Here is a 26,090-nt window from a genome sequence, read left to right on the forward strand (position 1 = left end):
AGTGCAGAATATGGAATAGAGGCTTCTCATAATTTGTCAGGACTAAGCAAAAATGGCTAGTTTCAGCTTCTTTGTCTGGTATATTCAATTTTGCAAAAAAAATTGCCTCAGAAAAAGAACACGGCATGCTGCTTCTATCCTGCCAAGAAAACTACATTGATACATCCATGTAGTCATCAGGAGCTAAGATGTATCATTCTCTTAGCTGCAGCATCATGGAGTGAAATGGTCTATGGGCTGCAATTTATTTTTTTCAAAGGTAGCAGTGTCATCAGTTCACTTTTCAAGGCACCATTTTTGCCTTTAAACCTAATCAAGTATTAATACTCTGAGCTTCATTGTGAGAAGGTCACACCCATTTGTCACCTAGTAACTTTTTGCTATCAACAGCAACTCGGCATTTCATTGCCAAGAGGACTTGCGTACAGTATTTCCTTGGGTAGGCAATACATAGTTGGAAAGGAAGAAAAAGTTTAAAATTTTGTCTCGATGTAAAAGGAAAAATAAAGCCATCCACTCTTCGTTTAAGGATTGGTTATGGAAGCCATGGAAACCATTGTCAGCCATCCAAATGACATATTGGAGGAGATCCAGCACTACAATCTAACGTTAAACAAATCTGCTCTCAAAGGGAACCATCAAGGCAATGAGAAGATAATGGAATATGTTCCAAAACTGACTCCACTCCTTCTGGTTCTGGTCAAAACTCTCAGTCAACAATTGGAGTTCACAACTAAGATTCTTCAAAATACCTGCCAGTTGCTGAATATAGTCTATGATAAAAGTCAGCAGGAGGATTCCTGTCCAGGCAAGTAATACTACATTTGTCAACCAGGAGTGTGGGTTCAGTAGCTATGAGTCAATGTTCCTTTTTGAGTGCGTCTATGAATCAGAGTTCCAGCTTCTGTTGTAAAGTTAAATATGTAGATTAGGTTAAATTGGTCTCTCAGGTCCTATAAATCTAATCAGGTGCATTTCTAGAACTCCCTTTCCCATAAAGGATTTTTAAAGATAAGTTCCTTTCCGTTGAGTAGAGCTTCGGTTTTAAATAAGCCACTTCTTTCTCTACAGCCAAATTTATTGTGGGATATACAGAACAAGTATCCTGGGGAAAGGTTATTTTTAGGTAGATGAGAAACTGTTAAAAATATATAAAGCAATATTTAAGCTATGTAATTTACTAAATAAATTCCATAGCATAATGTTGCATTTGAAAATTCAAAATAAGTGTCAAAGGAAGTTGTTATTTTTGTAACCAAATCCTCCCCCTATACCTCTGGGCTCTATTTCAGTCCACAGATATTAGTAAGTAATCACAATTACCTTCCCTGCTGTGCAAAACATTGATTTGTATTAGATCAAATTGCTTTTAAAGGAGCAGAAAACAGGGTTGTGAGGTTAGTTGTTTGTCCTAATGGAAAAAGTATGCCCCTTACCCCAAGAACATTGGAAGCTGGGATCCAATCAAGAAAAAAAGCAATACTTTTGGTATTTTTCTTTGTTACGCTGTATCCAAAGAACTACCACTAAAGCATATGATTTGTGTATGCTGGTGTGTTTCTATAAACCAGCATTTGGAAATATCTGTACATTAACCATGTTTTGGGAAATTTTGATCTGGGTGATCTGATGGGTTACTTAGCATTGGAGATAAAAGAAAATGTCTTCTTAAAGATCACAAACTGAAGTTTGGATTAAAGTTTGCAGTAAATCTAGTAAATCTAAGTTGAAACATGTCTGTTTGGGGATACGTCCTGTTAAGTTCAATTTACTTGTGGCCACATAAATGGATATAGGATTAGAACATTCATTGAAGAAGAAAACCAGGATCAGATCATTTTTTTCCTTGACTTTGGCTTCATCATATGGTCATTCTCCCCACCCCAGACAAAAAAGAGTTGCCTTGAGTCTCACAAATTTGATGAGCGCACCCTGAAATCTCAGGAGATCTCATACACAACCCCCCAAATCTTGCATCTCAGCATCTTCATGCGAGATCACTACAGTCTGACAAACTTCTTAAATTGTATTTATTACTGTTGCTATTAATATATTGTTATCCCACCTTTGTATGTATATCTGTGTGTGTGTAAACTCAAGGTGGCAAACATATCTAATACCCTGCCTCCTATTTTCCCTACAACAACAACCCTGTGAGGCGAGTTGGGCTGAGAGCAAGGGACTAGCCCAAAGTCACCCATCCGGCTTTCGTGCCTAAGGCAGGACTAGAATTCATGGTGTCCTGGTTTCTCGGCCAGCACCTTAACCACTGGGAGGGCAGTAAACAGTCTGGCACTTAGAAGTATATGATGCCAATGTTCTGAATTAAGCAGTGAGGATCATGTAGGATCTGTGTGGCGTTTAAATTATTCATACATGCTTTGGAGCTAGGAATAATCAGTGCGACAGCCACTTGTTGAACCTTTTCCAGAATAGTGTGGGTTGTGAAATCCTAATGAACAAGTATACAGGAAAATTCTGATGTAAGCGCATATCCAGTAAGATACAACATTTGCCAACTTCACACCTATACTGTATACTGTCAGAGTCTGAACTAATCATGCAGGAAATACATCTTCGCATTGTAATAGATCAACCCATTGAAAGCAGGGTTATTTTCCTTTGGAATAGCCCTCCTAACTAGCACAAAATGTGCCATGTTTGGTAATATAACACAGTAAAGCTCAGTGATCACAGCTTTATTAACTTAATGCAACTTTTTTTTAAAAGAACCAGGAATTTAAAGCAATATCATTTTAAGAAAGTGAACGAACAGAAGGCAGCCATAGAAATGGACAAATTGAAAAGAAAAAAAAAAAGCAGGTTTTATGGCAACTGTTTAGACAAGCAGCAAGTAGAAATTTTAAGCACTTAAACAGCCTAAGAGAGTCAGATACTGGCACAGTTCTTGTTACAGTCTTACTATAACTAGGGAACTCAGCTCCACCTATGGGTAGGGCCCTGTTTCACATATTAAATATAAAAGAAATCACTTTGAGAACTACTTATTCACTCTTTGGAAAATAATGTGATTCCTGGATTCCACTGAAAAGCAGAGGGATTTGCCCTCTTAAAAATAGCCTATTTTAGTGAAAACATTACATTCCTAAGAAAGGAAGGGTCTAGTCAGCCAAACGCTCTTGCATTAACCTACTGGTGAACTTGTAGTTCCTCACGTGCAATGAACAACTTTGCTAGCCTAGATTTAGCCCAGGAGTCTGTTTCCAGCAGTGGCCAGCAGATGGCTCTGAAGGACATTAAACTTGATTGCCTCCTGTCTTGTTCACCCTCAGCGGTTGGTATGCAGGCAAGATCAGGGTCCCTGGCAGAACCTCGGCAGAAAGACCAAGCACATGACCCGATGAAGTTAGCTAGATGTCCTCAGGCCCTCAAGCAGGGCATGGCTAGATAAGAATCTTTACTGAACACTGGGATGAAGCTATATATCAGTTGGAATATGAGGCCAAACATCTTTTCCTCATGTATGCTAAAAATCCTCTAGAGTCAATTTATAATAAATACTTACAAGCTGAGATATGTTTGGGTAATTTATATAGAGATCAAGTTGAATTTAGTCTAAAGAGACTTAAACTGAAATATTGGGAAATACTGGGAATCTGGCAAAAAAGTAGTTAATTATTAGCACATTGGTGAAAATAAAAGGCAGCAAAAAAATATATGAGAAATGTTATTGGATAATGGTCAGAAAACAATGGATAGTTTACAGACTAATCAACAATTTTATCAGTATTATTGAAATTATATACTTTTATAAATATTGTAGACAATGGGTTGATAGAGTAATCCGTCCACATTTCAATGGACTACATTTGAAGCTAAGTTGTTGTAGACTTTTTTTCACAGACATTTCTGTCCTGGGAGCTGCTAGCTCTTGAGTTACTCTCGTAGTCATGGCATACAATGTGATGGTTAATCACAGTTGAAGAGCTACAATTCATTCCATTAATTTGAGCAATTCTTCCAATTCTTATTTAATGTGGGGAGAAGACTCTCTGAACTTCTGGATGCTGCTGTTCCACAAAGATGAGCAGACACCAGCCAAGATGGCCATTGATGAAGGATGCTAGGAATTGCAACTCAGCAAGATCTGGAGGGCCACAGTTCCTCACTCTTAGAAGCTATCTATTCCAGTGGCCAATATAATATTATATATTAAGCTCCCAATCATCAGAAAGTGGCTAATGGAGTCTTTGAAACTAATTACCACTTCAGATTTGATTTTAAGTGGGGGACTTTAAGAGAAGCAGAGAATGACTAAAAGAGTGAGCAAGTTACAGAGCTACCAGATCATGGGCTTCCATTTAACTGCTACAGGCCAATAATGAGGTGGGGGGGGGTGCATCTCTTTCCTACCATCCAGTGGTCATCTGGGTTTTTGCAGCCTAGACTTACTAACCCTAATCTTAGGGATGGAAACTGGGCAGGAAGAAAAATACCATTTCCCCATTTCTGAATTAATTCTAAAACTGCAGTCATTTGCACATTCAAAATAACAAGAGCCATCCACAAGGGGCCAGGATCAACAGAGTCTCATGGTCCTGCAGGGAGCAGAAAGGCAAAACTTCTTGAGAAAGAAGTCCATAGGCCAGCCCATCCCTAAAAATAAATAAATAACTAAACCCTGGAGAACTCAGCCAATGTCAATGGAATGTTGGCTGACTATTGAAACCCATTTGGGAAGAGAATGGAATGGCTGGTGGGGAGAGGCAAGGATGAAGGAAGCATCAGATGAATTTAAAGCAGAAGTTTCCTGCCTTTGGAGAATGTTAACGAAAACACCCACCACAAGAAAATGTTGGCTGTTCACAAAAAGGTTCTGTGGTAGATGTGGCCTGCTACAAATCATGTATTTATTAGAAAGGGAACTCTATAATTCTCAAGGATGGTCTCTGCTATACCCAGTTTCTTATTTTTCTTTTCTAGATAGAAGAGATCCTTCCAACACAGCATTGACTCACCCTCCATTTTTTTAGTTTTCTGAAAACATACTTCTTTGCAATGTATCAGCTTCCCTTTTTGTAGTAAAATAAATCAGCATCTTTTTTTTAAAGGCAGATGAGGCCGGGCGCTTGCCAATTCCCCCAAAAGGTATATGAGACAGATTGCAACATAAGCACCAAGTTGCCTTGAAAGGTGTCTACCGATTCATTCATGTTCTCATTATCCAGAGGCTTCATTATCATTTGCTCTGTTTAGTCTCTGCTTGAGAAGGAAGAACTTGGCAGACTCCCAACCTTCTGAGACACACACAGAAAAGATTAGCATGGAGGCCCTTCTAGAAACTGTCAAAACATTTCTTAAAATGTAATTGCAAAGTGAGTGTTTCATGCTCAGCAGTTTCTGTCTGGATTGCAAATTCAGAGAAGGGAGGGCTGGCTATTTGGGGTGCCTGAAAGAGGGCTCATTTGGGTATAAATTGTCTGTTTACAAATGGACAGGTTTTAGGATAGGAGAAGCAAAGAGGCCATGGACATTTCCAAACAATATCAAGATAGTTTTAAAAGCTACTTTAGAAAGCCAGAAACATTTCGCCTGGTTTCTTTGTTTCCTAGGAAGATGCTAATTCAGAGTGTTTCCAACTCCTATCTTAACAAGAGGTCTCTGAAATTAATTCCCGTGCTTTGGGACACCAACTTACAATCCAACAGGTGGTCTTCAGAGGGATGATTTCATCAGTCATCAACCCTCACCCATCGACAAATATCAAGATATCTACTTCCTATAAAGTAGATTCCATGACTCATAGTATAATCAATCAGCAATCATCTTCAACTTGCTGCCAGCCAAAAGAGTTGGTGCTAGGACCATCATTATGCACAGCAACAGAGTCTCAACAGATTAGTTAGTGAAATCTTCCATACGGAGTCCTTATAGTAGTGTTTTCATTATGCAGAAGCACTCATTGTGAGTTTCCAGGCCCATGAGAGATTTCCAAAATTCCATTCCAAAGCTACTGCCAAATTGTAATTTTTACCCAAGCTCATGAGGAAGAATCATATTAACTGTAAATCACTTTAATTCAACTTGAATATAAATAAAATGTCAGGTGTGGCCCAAATCTGCACATTTCTTTGTCCTGGGGGTATGTATGATTTAGGGTTCAGGACTTCTACCTCTTAAAAACCCAGTGGAATATATACCAATATGGAAGAAATTCAACAGGAAAATAAAAAACTGGGCTTCAAAACATTTCAGCATTTTAGGGAGAATTGAAGTGCTAAAAATGAAAATTCTTGCAAGCCTCAATTTTCTATTTCAATGCACCCCAGTGGAAATCTCAGAACGGGTTTTAAGATATTGGGGGGAAAAAAAGAAAGCTTCTGCTTTCATTAAAAAATTGAGAATAAATCAAAGGATTTGATATGGACCTCCAAAATAGGGAGGCTGGGACATACCCAAAGCGGCACAGTTAAGACGTATGATTCCATTCATTGTGGAAGGCTCTTCTAAACAATGGATCCAAATCGAAACTATATTAGAGCCAATAATTTTATAAACAATGGTTCTTTCACCCAAAACATTTTTCAAAAATAAATAAGATTGAAAATGTTTTCATTAAAACAATGCTTCAAGTATGGAAGAGTAAATACAAAGGTTTGATAAAGGATACTTCTCCTTTACCTCTTTTAATAACATATGTGGATCAGGATAATCACTATGGTCTGGCTAAAGCAAAATTTTTGAGAGAGTACAATCTTTGCAGATTAAAAGATTCTTATAATAATAGGAACCTTTCAATAAAGATCAGATATAGTAATAAATGGATGATAATGGTTCTTCTGGTATCAACCCAAATCTCTTTTGGGCAATAGGAATGTTAGAGTTTCAGCAACACGGACTTATATCAATTTTAAGAATACAACTATATCCTATTGGTCTAAAATTTGAGGGGACATAAGTACCCTTACTAAGCAAAGAACTGAATGGTCCCCAGAGTTGGGCTTGCTGCATTTATTTGCAGGACAAAAGGCTTAAAAATAAGGAACTTACTGTCTATTTAATGTTAGCAGCTAACGTAATAGCTAAACTTCCAACCTTGGAAGACTCTAGATAATGTAACAACTGAGATGTGGGTTAACAAGGCCTCTTCAATTAGAAAAATCACAGACCCAGTTAAAATAATGAGACATCAGAGGAAGGAACCACAATTCTATCAAATTTGGAAGGATTTTATGGTTTACCTCCATAACAATAGACCCTAACGTGTACAATACCTGTCTCTTTACTTACTTTTTAGTAGACTTTTTTGGTAGTTTCTATATCTTTTTTCTCGACGCATCTTGGATTTATGTTAATAGATGGCAAGTTTTCTCTAGATGCTTCCTGAATGGTTCCCTACATAGGAGACAAAAACAAGCATACTATGCCAAAACCACATCCGATCCCACCCATTCCTCTTTGCTTTGATCTTCTTCTGACCCCAACCTGATCTGACTCCTACGGCCAGAATCAGCACTATTTTATCCCCAAAACCAACAAAACGTTTCTTCCCAAAATGGCAAAAGAAAAGGAACTCTAAGCCAGACATCCAGGATCAAATCTCCTCCTGCCCTTCATTTTCCTCTTTGCCTCGATTTTGTTTCCAACCTGACGCCAACCCGATCCCAACTGCCAGCATCAGGAATTTTTCTCCCAAGAACCAAAAATTGTTCCTTCCCAAAAAGAACAGATAAAAGCACCTCTAACTTAAAATTTAGCCCTGAGTCTCATCCTGCTCTTTGTTTTACTCTTTGCCTTGATTTTTTGGGGGACCTCACCCCCATCCGATCCCAACCATCCGATCCCAACCGCATCAAATTTTATCTCAAAAACCAAATATCGCTCCCTCCTGAAAATAACAAAACAAAATTGCCACTAAGCTTAAAACTGAGCCCTGAATCTCCTCCTGTCTGTTGCTTTTTCCTCTTTGTCTTGATTATTTCCCGACCCTAACCCTGATCCTATTCCAACTGCCAGCATCAGTTTTTCCTCCTGAGAACCAAAATTGCAACCCCCAAAAAGAACAAAATGAAACCATTTTTAAGCTTAAAATTCACCCCTGAAGCTTGTCCTGCACTTAGTTTTCCACTCTGACTTCATTTTTTTCTGACCCCACTGTGATCCGACCCCAACTGCCTGCATCAGGAAATTTTCCTCACGAGAACCAAAAATTGCTCCCTCCACAAAAGAACAAAATAGAAGCACCTCTAAGTTTAAAATTCAGCCTTGAATGTCCTCTTGCCCTTCTTTTTCCTTTTTGCTTTCATTTTTTCCTGACCTCACTCTGATCTGGCCCCAACTGCTGGCTTCAGGAATTTTTCCTCCAGAGAACCAAAAATCACTCCGTCCCGAAAACCACTTTTAAGCTTAAATTTCAGCCCACAGTCTCCTCCTGCCCTTTGTTTTCCTCCTTGTGTTGGTTTCCTTCCAACCCATCTCCAATCCTACCCTACTTCCAATAAGAGGAATTTTTCCTTCAAATCATCAATAATTACCCCATCCCTCCAGAAATGAGAAAACCTGAGGTCCATCTAGAATCTCTTCCTTTCATTTGTTTTCCTTTTCATCCTTTTTTCGGTCTCCTCCCACCCTAATCTATCCCTCACTGCCAGAACCAGGAATTTTTCCTCCCGATTTCCAAAATCTCTCCATTCTGAAATGAGAAGCTGAGATTCCAGATATCCAAATTGCGGTCATCAGTTGGAGATGGAAATGGAAGGGATGCGTTATTAGAAAGTCTTTTCATAATGATATCAAGTAGCTATTTTTTTGTTTGATCTTATTTTCTTTTTATTTACATTATTTCAACTGTATTTTTTTTTAAGGGAATTGCTCATAAAAGGTCCTTGTGTTTGCTCTTTCAGAATGGGAGAGACTTGCAGAATGGCTTCTGGAAGTAAGCACCCATCTATTGCATGTTGTTAAACACCTTGGACAGTCCGAAAATGAGCTGCTTGAAATGAGCTGTAGAAAAGCAGATGATGTGCAGCACACCCAGTACGGGTCTGTGAATTTTGAGAGTGATGCTGACAAGGAGGAAGTAGATATACAGTTACAGAGGTGTACAAATCGCCTACCCCATGAATCTCCCTCTCTGCGTGGAGAGGCAAATGAAACCAGGCCCAAGGAAAACCAGTTGGTGGAATTGGAAACAATCATCCCCTTAAAGGAAAAAAAATCTGATAAAGAGGAGGAATGCCCAGTACTTGTAAACAGTGAAAATCCAAATAAATCAGAAGAACTATGTGTGGTGCCAAAGAACGACAATGGAAAAGATTCTTACACAGAGAATTCTTCAGCCAAGAAAATCCATGAAAACTTCAGTTCAGGAGAGAGTGAAAAAAATATCATTGTGTCCCAAAACCTGGAAGACATCATTGCAAATCATCTTCAGATGCTCCCCGCTCAAAAAACCCGGGGAGAGACCAAGGAAATCTTGGATGAGGCAGGAAATGGGAATTGCAACCTGGAAATGAAGCCAGGGAGCATATATGAGGATTTCGATCAGAAGCAGAGGAATAATGAAATTGCCCAAAGCAAGGAAGAAAGTTCTACAAGATCAGAAGATTTGCGTGAAAGCAATTCTGTTGCCCTGTTGATTGATAAGCTGGAGGAAGAGGAGAATGAATGTAGCTGGAAAAGAAAAGAGTAAGAGAAAACAGTCTTCTCTGTATCCTCAGCCTGTGGATATAGGGAGCTATGTTGCTTTTCCCTTCGACCGTCACGTCAAAATCAACCACAAATAACTGTCAATATATTAGGTGTATGGGATTATGCTGTAATGTAGCCCCATAAACCAACATGGCATGTCACCCACTTGGGTATAAACACCTCTGTGTTGGAAAACAGGGCACTGCAGAGGAGTGTTTACCAAGCAAAAATGGTACAGATAGGTCGATTCTGATCTAAAGTGTTGTCTTGGGCTGTAAAACTATAGATTTTTTTTTAAATGGAAATGCTACCAATTATTGAGGGATTACATCTGTTCTCATGCTTTCCTTCCCAGACAGCCAATCAAACTTTTCAAAGTATGTTATATGGGTACAGCCCAGTCCATTCGAGGGGAGGGAGGGGTGAAGGAGAACGGCATACATTTCCACAAGATTTCTTAGGGAAACAAACACACAATATTTAGAACCCTTAGCTGGACCATGCAGCTACAATTCAAGGCAGCCCATTATCCTATTACTGTTGCATAAAAACGTGTCATTACCTTGAATAAAATCAATTTCCCTTTAACTATTTTATAAATTTATAACGAAGCTGGATAATTGGATGATATTTCATTCAGATGATACTTAACATTTTAATAGTACTTTCTAGTGGCCGTGCATTTCCAAGTAGTGAGCGTTATTATTTATGGTCCTGCAGATAAGGTTGAGAGAGAAAAGAAGCTCACGATATTCATAGAAGTATGTCTCCCTGGCTTCTATGAACAATGCAAAGTGGGCATGTTTATGGTTTTTCTCTTCTGAGCCTCGTCCAGCTCTTGGAAGTAAGTGATGCTACGAAGCAACACAGCATGCCTCATTAAATAAAATCTGTCACCTCTTCACATCGTCAAGGTGTTATCCCTGCTGCTGAAAGCACCATGTTGTAGTGAATCCAGGTTGCCTTGCCCAGGCCTACTGCAGGTCTTTTATTTAACTAGGTACAAGTTACCATATACATTACTCTCTTTTTTTGCTCATAAATGTTGTTTCTTGGTTACAGATTTTTCATGGAAGTGAACAGTCTGAGAGAGCCTGAAGTATCCCGTAGTGTTACAGCCCCTTGTAGTATTCTAGAACATCTAGTAATCACAGTTGTTAATGATTTAAGTTCATTAGTTGTGAATGATGCAGAAGAACTTGTCAGCAATGTCATCTCTGCCGAGTGTTTGTTGATTGACCAACCAATGGCTTCTCCAATCATCATTGCAATCCCATTTACTTCATGTTACAGAGGAATGTACAAAGACATAATGGTGAAGGTGACTGACATAAACTTTCAGTCAATTTATTTAACTCCTACCTCTTTGGAAGGATATCAAGGTAACCAGAAGGTTAGTGAACTCTTTAATTCAATATCATGCTTAAATTGTAGGGCAGAAGAAATCTTAAATATGGTCATTTTGAATTAATGGGGGAAACAATCCCCTGAACATCATGGAGTCTTGAGTGAGTGTGTGCACGCGTGCACACACACCTTCAAGTCAGTGTTGACTCCTGGCAACTGCTTGGACAAGTTCCTGCAGTCGTCCTGGCAAAATTCAAGAAGTAGTTTGCTGTTGTCTTTTTCCTAGGGCTGAGAGAGAGTGACTGGCCCAAAGTGAGGTGGGACTAGTCACAGTCTTCCAGTTTTTAGCCTGATGCCTTAACCACTACACCAAACTGGCTCTAATCATGGAATCTACTTGAAACAAGATAGATAGATAGATAGATAGATAGATAGATAGATAGATAGATAGATAGATAGATAGATAGATTTTTCTATACATGCAAAGAGTTTACATTCCAGAAACAAGTGAAATAAAAGCAGAGGGTATGTTTTATCTGTGGAAATATTCTTGTGTGAAACTGGGGATCTACCACTGCTAATCAATGTTTGCAACCATGGGCTTCCTGAAGGGTCCAGGAAAACACAGATTATTGATGGTGGTGCTCCAGTAATTGCTCTAAAAAGGCAAGACTTCTGCATAGTTCCTTCATTCATCTGTCACAAGAGCAATGACAAGGAGACCAAAGTTCTCTTGTAACAAATATATGGCTGTTAGATGTAATTCTATGACAGAAACATAATGGAAAAATCTGTCTTTCAAAATGAGTCAACTCTGGAGTGGATTTTTCTCCATATCTCTGGTTCAGATGAATTTTCCTAATTAGAATTTGGAATCTCTTCTGATGATTCATAACTGGTTTTCTTCTTTTGGTTTCATGCAGGGGACAGCTGCCATGGTGAAAACCTGCCAGCTTGGTATCTTTTCTGTTGTTTCATGCTTAAAGAAGGAAACATTGACTATTCCAAGGAAAGGCCTTTCACAAAAGCTTAATATGGATCCCAGAATTTCATTTTGCTATCCACCATCAACTTTCAGTTCTCGAGTGACAATGCACCTAAAGGTATGCTTGAAAACTCATGGCCTGACTTCTTGGAAATTAGCACATTTTTCACCAACCAACATGCATAAACACCTTTCTTGATTGGAACAGATCTAGAATCAAATACTATAGCTAATAATTCAGACAGAGAATGACTTCCTTCAGTGAAGGGGGGAAAAATCTATTCTCTGCCTCAGATTGAAGGATCTACTTTAAGGTCACCCAGGAGTTTAATCATTCTCAGTACTTTCTCCATCTATAACTTTGTCCTTTAAGAGGACAAAGTAGAACTCTATGCAATATTTCTATCTATCTATCTATCTATGTATCTATCTATCTATCTATCTATCTATCTATCTATCTATCTATCATCTATCTACCTATTTACCATCCATTCATTTAATTTTGAGGCCACCTGACTCCTTGACAATTTTGGGAACCTTATAGATAAAAAGAAGAAAATGCACCAAGCTTGCTATATGGGATGGGAAGTTACACCAAATTTGCAGGATGAAGAACTTTTTCTGCACTTTTGGGGATTCCGTTTTTGGTCCAAAAAGGATTTAAAAAGTCATTATTAATAGATTGCTGCTCATCTTTGTTTATAGCACTGCAACTGCTTAAAGGATTTTTTTACATCAAAAAACAGAGGCTGTCATTCAGTTCATCCCTGGGTGGCAGCAGTAGCTTATGAAAGAGTGTTAGGAAGACATTCACTACAGAATGTTCCTCCATGATTTCTTGAGAGAATTTTCTCGTTTCTTCTCTATCATGAGATTAAATGATTTTTTTTAATATACATTTTCTCCCCGTTGAAAAGGAATGGCTACTTCTGCATGCTACTCATGTTCCTTTAGACCAGTGTTGTTCAAACTTGGCCACTTTAAGATGAGTGGACTTCAACTCCCAGAATTCCCCAGCCAGCATGGCTGGCTGGGGAATTCTGGAAGTTGAAGTCCACTCATCTTAAAGTGGCCAAGTTTGGACAACACTGCTCTAGACCAACAGGGCAAGACACATCTTTGTTAAAGCCAAGATGTGAAGTGTACATTTGTATTGGATTGTCCACTCAGCTTTGGGCTTTGGTTGAATCTGATGTCCACACTTAAGATTTGGTGTACCCCAGCTTTCCCCAATCTAGGAGCGCCTTCAGATGTGTAGGCTTCAACTCCCAGAATTCCCAGCCAGAATGGCCACTGGTGAACGTTCTGGGGGAATGGAGCCAACCTGTCTGAAAAGTGGCAAGATCAGGGAAAGTGGTTTATTCTCTTTCTCAAAAATCCAAATCACCACTAGTAAAGATACCAAAAATTCAGATCTGCAGGGCCTACTCTTTGCAATTCAGCAACTTTCTTTAAAAATGCCCAGACTTCAGTGACTCTATTTTGAGTTTTTTCCTCCCATACCAGTTCCTTGTGTGAAAGTGAAATGTACCTGTAAAAGCAGAGAAGACAGCCAGCTCTACCATCTGTGATCTCAGATGGAACAGCTTTCAAAATGCCTCCTTTTAGCTGCTGCTCAAGGCCTACAGTAGCAAATAGTGGTTCCATCTGTGTGAAGAAAACCAACAACGGCGACTACCTAACAAGTCATAATATTGGTCCAGCTGATGGCTAAATGTGAACACCTACATCTCTTGCTTTCTACTGTATTCAGAGTTTTTTTAGCACAGCTTCATTTTGCTCCTTTTCAGATTTTGTCCAGATTTTCTTCTGCCGAAAAAAAAAAAAGCATTCACATAGGTTGGCCACACATGGGCATTCAGGACCTCAAGGTGGGTTGCCTACTGATACTCCTAACATTTCTAACTAAAGGAGGAAGAACTGCCATGAACAGTCAGCTGTTCACATGCCTCTGCAGAAGGGGGCAGCATAGGTGCCCTGTAGATATTCTGACCATTCTGTAGGTGCTTCATTTGTAACCAAACATAGATAAATAATTTGGCAATAGTCGACTGGGCTTTTGGTGCGCAATGGCAGTTGCTGATTTGCTGTTGCTTGTTTACTTTCCATTCCATTTAGGTGCCAGTGAAAATAGAGCGGGAATTATTCATTCCAACCTGCCGAGAGGAGGGGACGAGAACCAATTCCCATCAGTAACAAGGAAGGAGGCTTCTGTGCCCAGATGGCGAACTGCCATCCAGAACATCACCAGGCTTGCAGGGAGAGGAAACCCTTGAATGCACATGTGAACATTAGTTTATTATGGCCTGAGGCCACAATTCTACTTAATTAATAATCTTAAATGTACATAACTGGAAAAGCGAAACACGGATTATTTCAACAATGCAATTGTTTCAGGTGAGAGGAAAACGCAAATATATTAGTCTTAGGGATTCTGGGCTAATATTTTGGTTGAAATGGCTAATACATTTCAATAATGTAGGATGATAACATTAGCAGACCTAATGTTATTAGATCCACATCTAGCCATCAATTGGACCAATATTATGACTTCTTAGGTAGTTGTAGTTGTTGGTTAATACTATGCTAATTTCATATTGGGTGGTCTGCAACTGGGGCCACTGGGTCAAATTCAGATCTTGGAATGTCACTTGACTGGATTTATGTATGGAAGCAAATAAAGGTATCTAGGGTTTAGGCTTTCATTCAGTTGAGTCCTTTTACATAATCAGTGCCTATGGCAAAATAATCTGGAAATTCGGTATTTTGCAGGACAGAAGAATTAACCCGTAATCCCTGGTCCCTGCGTTGGACAGAGTTGGATTTTTCTTGCCAACCCTGTCCCTTTTGGTATGTTCTTGGCCAACAACCACTTTGCCTGCCTGTGTAATTCCAACTGTATAAACTACAACAAGCAAGGCCTGCAATGCTAGTTTTGTAGATACAGCATTGTGCAAATCAGATAAAATCTGGTTCCAGTAATTGATTTGTGATTGGATTTGGACTTTGGCACTGATTTCTGCCCATATACATTAGTGTTTGAATTCCATTGGGACATCTTACAGTCAATGCAATATAATTCCTTTTTACAATCAAAGCTCAGCTATACATCAGATAGTATCATTGGTAGGCAGTTGATTACTAGCCAATATAACTGGGAAAGCCAATTTGGAAATCATCTACTTTTTCCATTAATTAACAGAAAAAGTTAAAAGAAAATGATAGAAAGAAAAGAAAGCAATCACAACCACAAAATTATATTTATGAAGGCTTCTCATACATATAGAAAGTTGTACACAACCGTTTCAAAAAAGAACAACTTTCATTGTCACATATAGTCTATGTCTGTAAACAGCTTATTCATAAATTACAATAATATCAGGTCTTCAATTTGTCTTTCTCATATTTGATGGACTAGGCTCTTAGTGATAAGTGGGGTGTAGAGAATCCATTTCTGTTGTCCAGTCATCAATTTCCATGTAATAGGTTTTCCATTCAAAACAAGATGGAGCCAATGCTCTAGATGATAAGTCAGTGGAGGTCAGGGGTGAGCTGCAAAATTCTGCTCAATCATCATTGCAGTTAGAGGCATAATTGAATAGTTTTGTTCTTTAGAGTAATATGGGCATCACTGCATAAAGTTTTAATTTTAATATTTTAATATATTGATGTGTGGTATGTGATGTGTGGTCACTAAGCATATATGAACAAATACTCTAAACTATCCTGAATGAAAGATGAATGATGGATAATCATGCCAGTAATAATATTAATTATGCACAGGTGCAACCAATTGATCAATCCATACTTTCAATATTGAGAACAAAACATGATGTATATCATTCAGTCGTGTCAACCAGTCCTCTGGTCCATCTGGAACATTCTTCATCTCTGCCATTCAACAGATCTGTCACTGTTGTTCTGCCTTGCCCTCCAAATCAAGAAAAAAGAAGAGAGGGCATGGAGACAGATCCCGGGAGAGCAACGAGTGCTTCTGTTCCCAGAGTTACAAGTATTCATTATTTTCGGTGAGAAATAAGAAGGAACACATCCTTGAAAAGAATGTACATTGTTTAGCAAATTTCTAAGGTAGACCAGGAATCCATTAGTTATTTGCAGTCGTCGTCTTCAGCTTTTCAAATTTAATTATGGGGAGGAGGCAATCATTCTCTTCTAACATCTCCATGTAGCTGGAGAAAGCCTAAAGAGGAACTGTAACAATGTTTGGCTCAGCCCCGTTAAACTTTTGTAATGGAGAGAATGGGAGACTTTCCCGTTCGTGGCTCCCAGATGGAGGGCACATGGAGGATTGTAATGTATGTATGTTGTTACAGTGCTGCTTCAGGCTTTCTTCAACAGTCACAATCAGTTGCACATAAGGAAGTAGGGCCAGAGCATGACTTCCTGTCTCCACATCGTTTGTTCAGGAGGCTTGACTCTACACCCTTCATGTATAATTTTGTTGTGTACAGTTATCTGGAGCCAATGTAAGGGGTAGTGGAAGTCACAACTTGGGATCGATGAATCCACAATAGGGGGGAAGATATACAGTCTATGTAGTTCATATCAAGAATATTGCATAGTTCCTTCCTAAAGTTCATAACATCTAATTATTCCATATACCTGGCTGGCGTTTTTAGGAACTTTGGACCCAGCAATAGAGAAGTAACCAGAAAAATTCCTAGAAATATAGAAGAAAACTTTGTGCATGCATAATTGAGCAGTGTGATAGAATAGTTTATTCCTCCCAGGAAGTAGGGTATGTTTACAAAGTGGGTTTTCAACTTTCTCCTCAGTTTGGAGAAGCAGCAAACATGTTTGTTATAAAGTGGACATCAAGAGCTGAATATTTCACTCCTGATAGTAATACATCTCAGAATGGCAATTTCTGAATGATCTCTCCTTGGAGTTTCCATGGTAGATTTATTTGCCATGGGGGTATATTCTAGTATAGTCCTAATGCTGGTGGGAATTTAGCTTGCAAGAGGATATTGGTACAGGAAAACAAACTGTTTTTTTCAGGAACACATTTCTTCTTCTGTTGAAAAATTCCTAGTAAGATGTTGATAGACCAGAACGTGCACTGAGGCACTGTTAAGAAACCATTGTTCTAAAACAGGGAAAGAAAACATTGTAGAAGCTAAGGAAATGAACATCTTGTTTATGAGTTGTCTCTTGGTAGGTAGAAGCACAGTGGTTCTAAAAAATGCACATTTATGCAAGCTTTCCACAACCTGATGTCCTTCAGTTGTATGCACCATAACTCTCACCATCTCCAACCAGCATAACCAGAGGTTATGCTGGCTAATGATCATGGGAGATGTAGTCTAATGCATGTGGAGAGAAAAAGGATGAAGAAAGCTGATTTAAACATCTGTTTGTTGAGCTACGAACTGTCAGCATTGCTAACTTGAACATTAACATTTTAAGTTCATTAAAAGCCAGTCAGAACTCCTTAGCAATTTTTCCCAGGCAGCATTTTTTCCTTTATCTAATTTTAATGAAAAATAGTAGAAACCTTTCAACCCCCAGCAGATTTGGTTTTATCTATAATGAAAATTTAATTAAAATATACTAAAACAGCTTTCACGTCCTATAACCCCAGCTGGCTTTCTCTTTAATCTTTCTGACTGGGGCACTTTGAGAGCTGAAAACTGGGCCCATGTATTTGTTTCAGTTAAAGGGACACCAGTTAGTAAGGATATGGGGAGCTACTTCAAAAAAAAAAGTTGGTTTTGGATCACAAAAATCAGCTGGTAAGGATATGAGAAAAGAGATAATGATAGGGAGGATAGAGAGAGAGAGACAGAGAGAGAGAGATATTCTTTACCATGCCTTGTGATTTTCCAGAGGTCTGAGTGCTTCCCCAAGAAAACCCAGGGAGAACCTCAAGGAACCTTTGAAAGTAGTGGGCTACAGGAACAGTGAAGAAGGATGGGTTCTGTTGGATGACACTGCAGTGCGAAATGCCAGCAACGGTCTTGTGTCATTTGAATTAGATGAACCCTTAGAGAGGTGAGATGAAATAAAGTGGGTACATGAATTGGGTCTCCCTGATCTACTCTGTACTGCATAACATTCCAAAATATTTGACACATTGATTGTGAAATTCATAATTTACTATAGGGAGCATAACATCTATTCATCCTGTTTCAGATCTTTAGCGGGAGCAGGGAGGCCGGATCATTCACTCAGTTTTCACATTTTAACTCAGTATCTGCAATGTCTCACCTTAGTTACACAACATAGGTCCCATTGGGCATAATTATTTCTAAATTAGAATTCGGTGGCATGAGGTAGCATCGGATTCTGGCTAGACTGAACCATCAGGAAGCACATTTTTTTTCATAACAAATACTGCATTTACCCTTTGAGAGACAAACATGACATTTGATTGCTTATAAATTGAATCAAATTAAATCAGTTAAAAGTCCTTAACATGCTAACTCCATGTACGCTTATTGCTTTTCCCTTGCATCATACCAACAGCTACAATTTGGCAACAAGTTTGGAAGTTGGTTCGTGGACCACACCCTTGACATAAGGCTGCTGGTGAATTTTCATATCTTCATATAGAAAATTTCTACCTCACTTTCCTTTATTAAATGATTCCCATGTGGGGATACATCAAGTTAAAACTATTTTGCAATAGTCTTCCTGAAGAGGTTCTCATGACTTGAAAGCCACCTAACAGTTTTAAAAATATAGAAGATAGTAAAGCAAGTAATTTAGTAACAACCCTCAAGAGTGCAGATTTAACTGAAGCCCTGGGCATGCTCAGTGGAAGCCAAATCTCTACTTTCTTCCTTTTTATAATTTTTTTTCTTTTTATTAATTATCCCTGCAGATATGGCCATCCTATTGCAAGAGTGAAACAACTTTTTAATGTTATTCTTGACTTGATCAAAACAGGAGAATCAGGTTTAGAATCATAGAACCATCGAGTTCAAAAGGATCACAAGGATCAACTAGTCCAATCCTGCAATGTGAAGGAAGTCAATTTCATCATTCTTAACAGGTGGCTGTTCAGTCTCTTCTTAAAACCTCCAGACATGGAGAACCCATATCTGGACTGACTGAAAATCCCATCTCTCTTATTGAAGAAGGCAAAAGCCAACACTTGTCTAATTTAACTGCTGTAGTTTTCCATGTGTATTGGATTCTACAGCATCATCTTATCATCTACAATGTTCTCTACTGTTTACTTAAGTTACAAGTTGCTGGTGTGAACATAGTCTTCATTTTAATGCAGATTTATTATTGTTCGCCTATCTTCTGCTATGGACAACACACATCTCGTTCAGTTTATTCAGAATCTGGAAAATTCCATCCACAACATTATGGTGAAAGTAGTACTATGCCAGAATAAAGAAGACTGTTACAAGATCACTGTCTTACTGGTTCCATCCAAGGAATTAAATGTGGAGCTTCAATGTCTACATGAGGAGGGATATTCTGGCCCTCCAGAGCCTTCTAAGCCATTTAAAATGAGAGGAGAGCAGATTTACTTTAGATTCAGTGGAAATATTTTTGCTTCAGGTAAATCAATTTTAATGCATAATTCCATTCTGCACAAAAACACCATTGCTGGGTATTGGTCATGCTGTTTAGGCTTTATAAATGAGCCTTTCAAAGATAAAATGCTTATTTTTGTTTTCTTGACAGTGGTATTTTGTGTGGCCAGCTTCTTCAGTCCCTTCTTATAATAAGCACTCCATTGTTTTGTGAATTCAACATATTTATGGATTTTATAATTTAATGCTCCTGATATTTATAGGGTTTTAATCAGTTCTACCATTAAGGTCCTGTTCAGACAAGCAGTTTGCAGTGACAGGAAAGAGCAATTACAATTTCCAAAATATGTGGGTTAGAGGTTTCTGTGTTTCCACAATATATATAAGGCATTTGAACCATTAAACCATTCAGCTCGGTCTTCCACCTTCATGTTGCTACACAGCCAGTTTGGTCTAGTGGTGAAGACACCAGGCTAGCAGGAGACTGGGAGTTCTGGTCCCACCTTGGGCATGGAAGCCAGCTGGGTGACTTTGGGCCAGTCACTGTCTCTCAGCCCAACTCACCTGACAGGGTTGTTGCTGTGGGGAACATAGGAGGAGGAAAGAGTAGTAGGTATGTTCACCGCCTTGAGTTATTTATAAAAATAAGAAAGGCGGGATAAAAAAAAATCTAAAAAAAACCTCATTACTGTTCCACCACTGAGGCTTCAGAATAAACATGGGGGTGTGGGGAGGGAACACATCCTGCTAGTTTTGATTTAAATCTCTAGGGTCAATCCGGAGTTCCAGAGTTTTGAAAGTCCCAGATGGAGGAAGTCTCCTTTCAGTGAACTCAAGGACCTTGGAGAACAGGCCACAGAGACGATTCCTTCTCCCTCACCCACCCATATCTTTGTTCTATTATTCTGATTACTTCTAATTGGATTTATAACCCATTTTTTCCACCTGAAAGGGGGAAAAAAGACATTGAAGGCAGCTGACAATGAGAAAGAATCAAAGACAAACCAAATTCATGAAAAACACAATCAAAACACAACGGAGGACGCAATACAGTAATTGCAAGCATAAAATGTAATCAGCCTATAACAAAACACCAGCTCTACCATCTATTTGTTGGGAGAACAGGGCTAGGGCCAGATTAACTGCATTCATCAGAAAATGAAATCTCTTTTGAGAGAGGCCTAACCAGTCTCTTTCTCACAGGCTGTCTGCATTATTTTCTGCTTATCTGCTTTCGCCACATGTCTAAAAATGATGTTTGAATCATTCTCTTCCCCCCCACTTTTTTTTGGGGGGGGTCCAATGGATTGCCAAGATCCCTCCCTCAGCCCAACAGCTAGATTCCAAAAAAGGAGCTAGCCTTGATGCAAGCTGGCTTCCATAGCTCAGAAGGAAGGCTTTGCCCAAAGAGCAATATCTCTGAAAGGAGTCATTCGCACCTTCAGGTTCTCTGATGAGAGACAGTCAGATTGCATATGCAGGTTATAGAGGTGGTGTGTGTATGCACTGCCCGTAAGATCACACTCCATCTTTTGGGATGGTCTGCTGAAAGAATGGGAAGTACAAAATCATTGCTTTGGGAGACAACGTATCCTATTGAAATTATGAATGAAATTGTGGCAGCTATGGCACTGTTATTCAGATTTTTTTTCTAACAGCCCAGGCTGACAATTGTGGTTGGAAGTGACCTTGAGAACAAGGGTGCATTCCCAGTTAAATGTAACACTGTAATGTCTTGTACTGTACTTTAATTACAGAGGTAATGGAATTCAGCCATGTACCACTAAGCTCCATGTATCATGACTTTGGATTCATTCTTTTTCTCAAGCAAAAGTCACTAATATCACACACACACACACACACACACACACCGGTTTTATTAAAAGAGTGGTAAATAATAGGGATGTTCACATTGAGTCAAACCCACTTTGGATCCTTGATACAATTCAAACTGTCTACACTTGCTTTCAAATCATATGCGTATTTAAATTATATTTCCAAATTAAGCTGTCTGAATTTAGTTGATCCTGTCTGGATTGTCAGTTTGATTTGGTGGGGGGGGGGGGCAGAGTTTTTCTATGAATCCTTAAAAAGCCATTCAGTTGTGATATTGAGGTGGAAGCAACCACTTCAATCTCACAATCCAGTCTAAATTAAACGATCTGTTTTGGAGATTCAGAACAGTAAGGAAGGAAGGGAAGTCTGTGTAAAGTTCAATCAACCTATCAATTGGTTAAAGCATCTGACTTTTTAAAAAATCAAGTCTTAGCTTAACATTTGTATTGCGTATGTGCAGATGATGGGAAAGTCTATGGAAAAAACTACAAGCTTGCTTTTCATGCTCAAAGAAAGCCAAGACTTGCTCTCCAGATCAAAGAGGTGGATGAATTTGGCAACTACAGTTCACCCCATTATAAAGGAACTGCCTCATTTTACAAAATGGCAAAAGAAGCTATTCTCAAGAATGTAGAACCTCTTCTTCTGGAAGACCATGAACAGGATTCCTTCCTGTGTAAATTGGCTCTGACTTTGCCAAAGGTGAGCTGTTTCCTAACATGGGGAACTTGTGGCTTGTAATAATATTTGTTAGCCACATTCCAAGATGTCCTTGGCTCTCCATAAAAGGACTCAGAAAAAATGCTGTTACTATCATGTTACCGATTACATTATATCTTTTTCTCTTGTACTTCCTACCAGCCTCCCCATCCAAACACACTTTGTACTTAGTTTCTCCATGATATCAGAATCTCTCTTCCATCGAATTACTGGATCAGACTCGAAGCTGGGAGAATTCCAACAGATTGCAAAGAGTGATCTGTAATGGATTAGAGAAGAGCCAAACTCTTTGGTGTCTCCTGCCAGCGGCATCCTTTGCTGGTAATCCTGTTGGGAGAGAAGGGGTGGCCTGTAATTCCTTTTCCCAAAAGCAACCACTTCTGTTCCAGGTAGAAACTTTCCACCCAACATGGTCTAGCTGAAAGGCAGGGAGAAGGCACTACAAATACCATTTCCTTGGATATCAAGGAGGCAAGGTTTATAGGATGGGCTTCTCAGCTCCCTCCCTGCGGAATAACGTGTCTTCCCTTTATGTCATTTAGGAAGGTGGTGAAAACAGTTCTTTCTCATAGGGCTTTTCTAATGGATAGTCCTCAGTAGTCAACAGCAGTGGAATAGTGTATGGATTTGGGGGGAATTTACTGATTGTACTGTGAATTGTATTTTGATGTTTTTAGAAGTGAAAGCTGCCTATAGTCCAATCTGTAGGCAACATACAGGTTGCTGTAATTAATTAATTAAAGCCACACTGCAACAAATCATGGAAATATTGTGTTCACATACCACGCTTAGCTTATTTTCTGGGTTTATTCAAAGAAATGAACAATCAGTTAACGAAAGAGGCTCAGTCTAGACAATGCATTGCCATTTGTAATGAACCAGGCTTAGAGGATTGCACTACACACAGCCAGTTTATAACCACAGAAACATCTATGGACAATTGGTACCTGGCTGTGGGTGAAAACCCTAATTATGCTGTGAGTTTGGAAGAAAAAACCCAGAGCTCCAACAGCTACTATTTAATTTAGGCTGCAAAAGTCTAGCTTCACATTCCATTGGGAAGCCCAAACTGTTATTCATTCTTTGAAGGGTTGTTGTGAAGATAAGAGGTACTCCTATGTCACATAATGAAATGACACAGGTACTCGAGAATAAGGAAGTCTATCTTCATCCATTTCATACTCAGAGTTTTAGGATTTGGTAAAGCACCCCTGATTTTCTTTGCAGAAGCCCCATTATCTGTGGTTCATTTAATAAACGGCAATAATATTTCTTTTTCTGTTAATATCTTCCACCTTAATAGAAGGAAAAGTTGATCAGCCGTCCACAAAGCACAAAAATAATCTCAACAGACATATCAGGTAAGGAGGTTTCCAACTCTGTCTTGACCACAAAATAGCATCCATTTCAACCCTATACATTTAGAAGCCTCACAGCATGATCCTATGCTTTCACTGAACTCAAAAGCAAGCGTAGCCACGTGGCCCCATCAGGAAAATCAGGGACTAATCATATCTGTATTAGGAAGGATCAATAAACACAAAAAGTGTGCAAACTTCTAAGTTCTCCACAACTTCATATCAGACAAGATATCACAGAGATCAGGAGATAAAGAAGAAGCAAAAATATCTATTAAGGCATCAGTCTAGGTGTTAGCAGTCTTAAGATCTGCTGATCAGAGTAAGTCTCAAGATGGAATTTGCAGATCGAACAAGTGTACTTGAACGGTTTCAGGGCAGAGTTACATATCATGTGGCCAGCTCATGTTTTCAGATTTCAGTTGCAATTATGTGATTTTTGTTTTATTTTGTTTTGTTTTGGGTCTTCTTAAGTGCCTAGCCACATGGAATTAGGACAGTGATTCAGATGAGGGCTGTAGAGAAGAGGGGAAGAGACTGAGGGAACTGGTTATTTTTAAACTTGAGAAAAGATGACTTAAAGGGTGCTTTTCAAGAAGCTGAAGGGTTGCCAGCATCAAGTCCAAACATGTCCTAGCATGCAAGACATGGATTAACAGTCTTAAGTTACAGGAAGGCAAAGTAGGGAAACTTTCTAATGGTAATAGCAGCATGATAATAGAACCAATCACTCAGAGGGGTGTTGGGTTGTCCATCCTGGGTATGTTAAGCAGAAGCTGTTTAACCACTGTGAAAATATGGACTCCTGCAATGAGCAGGAGTTGAACTTGTTGACTTAAGAGGCTCCCTCCAACTCAGTGCTTTAAGTCTTTGCCCATATTTTGGAACAGATTCTGATATGCTTATTCCCAAAGGAACTTTGTTACTGGTTTGTATCTGTACCCTTTCTGGCTTCTCTTTCCAGAATGAATCAACCCTTTCTTCCTTTGAGTTTGGTCATATTCCAGTTCTTTAAAATGCAACACATTTCCCCGTATGCGTTCAGTGCTTTTTTAATTGCATGCAATTCCATCTCTTTATAATATTTTGACTAGCAGAGGTGATGTGGAACAACTTGTTGTACTGGTTGTCAGAAGAACTGTCGGAAGAAAATGCCAATTCTCTTGCACTCTACCTGCCTCTTCACCAAAGCACTCTTCAGTTTATTAAACTGAAGTGTCCTGATAATCTCACCGAGCAAATCTATGAGCTTCTGTGCTTCTGGAGAAGGAACCTCCCAAGGTCTGCTGACAAGCTCAAGCTTCTCTCTCGCTATCTCTGCAAAAGTAGCAGGAGTGATCTTGCTCATCATCTCCAATTCAAGTGGGCAAATCAAGGTGTCATGAAGGAAACTCATTGGTAGAGATGCAATATGGGGATGGACTGATGTAAATTTGATTTCTCAATAGGAAAAGAAAGGAGGTATTCTTGAATGTTCTTCTTAAATCAGTGTTGTCCAAACTTGGCCACTTTAAGATGAGTGGACTTCAACTCCCAGAATTCCCCAGCCAGCATGGCTGGCTGGGGAATTCTGGGAGTTGAAGTCCACTCATCTTAAAGTGGCCAAGTTTGGACAACACTGTCCTAAATGGATTCGGGGGAGGAGGGGCAAGTAAGAGTTAAAATGAAGGTTTTTAAAAAGGTTAATCAACACATTTGGAATTCTTGTTCATTTGCTCAGTTATTCATGCCTTTACATAATGCCCCCCCCCAAGAAAACATAAACAAAGGGTGGATTTGGGGGGGGGGGGTTGAGTTTTTCCCCCCTGCATCTTTAGAAGAACATGCTTTCCCCCAGTTGTTCAATTACTTCACATTTCTATATTTATGAGAACTCAAGGCAGAAATTTTACCTAAGAGAGAAAGCATTGCAAATTGTAATGAAACTCAATACGCTCTAAACACAGCTATTTTTAAAATTAATTTTAACATGCAGTGTTAGAATGATTTACACTGCTGTCTTGCTATATCTGATTCTTTAGAAATACACCCTACTGATTTAATCCCAAGAGAATGGATATAGGAATCCAGTTTTCCCATGCCAAGCTGTACCTGTCTATTTTGGAGCAAACCCCTTGATTTTGGTAGGCTTCTGTCTAAGAAAGTATTTCAGGATTGCACCTCACCCATACAATCCTGTGCAAGCCTGCTCCAAATAAAGTCCTTCAGAGTTGAGTGAGGTTTACTCTCAGGAAAGCGAACTAGGGTTGTCACCTTAATGTATTAAAAAGCTTAGCTCAAGTATAATGGTAAATTTCAAATAAAGAAAATACCAAAATCGCAGACAGATTCTTATCAGTCATCCAAGCATAGGGCTATCAGAGATGGGTTGTAAAGCCCCAGACAACCAGGAGATGGCCACAAAGACTTGTGTTTTGTGGAGTCCTTGTGTTTTCTTGCAAACACAAAGACTTGTGTTTTCTGCACCTCTTTCCTGCCATCTAGTGGTTGACCAAGATCTTTGCAGTCCAGATCTGGCAGCTCTATTAGAAGAATTGACAGAGAGAAATAGGCTTTCCACTTCTTATTGCACAGCAAGATAATTATCTGTTGGCTTTTATTCCAAAAATAAAAAATAACTTTTCTTTTAGGAATAACTGAAATTTAGAATTCAGGGAGAATATTGGATCTTTAGCTAAG

General features: G+C 39.1%; 1 protein-coding gene across 1 annotated transcript; it reads left to right on the forward strand.

The window, feature by feature from the left end:
- The first annotated feature begins 435 nt into the window (after positions 1-435).
- Positions 436-24,909, forward strand: DTHD1 (death domain containing 1). Its single transcript, XM_088131368.1, has 10 exons — positions 436-808; positions 8,865-9,648; positions 10,714-11,044; positions 11,922-12,101; positions 15,767-16,011; positions 17,834-17,998; positions 19,236-19,522; positions 21,794-22,035; positions 23,357-23,414; positions 24,509-24,909. The coding sequence occupies exons 1-10, from the start codon at positions 538-540 to the stop codon at positions 24,811-24,813; spliced, it is 2,868 nt and encodes a 955-aa protein (XP_087987494.1). The 5' UTR covers positions 436-537; the 3' UTR covers positions 24,814-24,909.
- Positions 24,910-26,090: the final 1,181 nt, after the last annotated feature.

Source organism: Python bivittatus, unplaced genomic scaffold (genome assembly GCF_059951505.1).
Source record: "Python bivittatus isolate LINGU-HERP-01145 unplaced genomic scaffold, Pbiv_v1 ctg000960_np1212, whole genome shotgun sequence".
In the NCBI taxonomy this organism is placed as follows: Eukaryota; Metazoa; Chordata; class Lepidosauria; order Squamata; family Pythonidae; genus Python; species Python bivittatus.

Coding starts and splice junctions, on each gene's coding strand:
- DTHD1 (XM_088131368.1), top strand. CDS start 538: ATGGAAGCCATGGAAACCATTGTCAGCCATCCAAATGACATATTGGAG. Junction 809..8,864: donor GCAGGAGGATTCCTGTCCAG/GCAAGTAATACT, acceptor TTGCTCTTTCAG/AATGGGAGAGACTTGCAGAA. Junction 19,523..21,793: donor TGGAAATATTTTTGCTTCAG/GTAAATCAATTT, acceptor GCGTATGTGCAG/ATGATGGGAAAGTCTATGGA.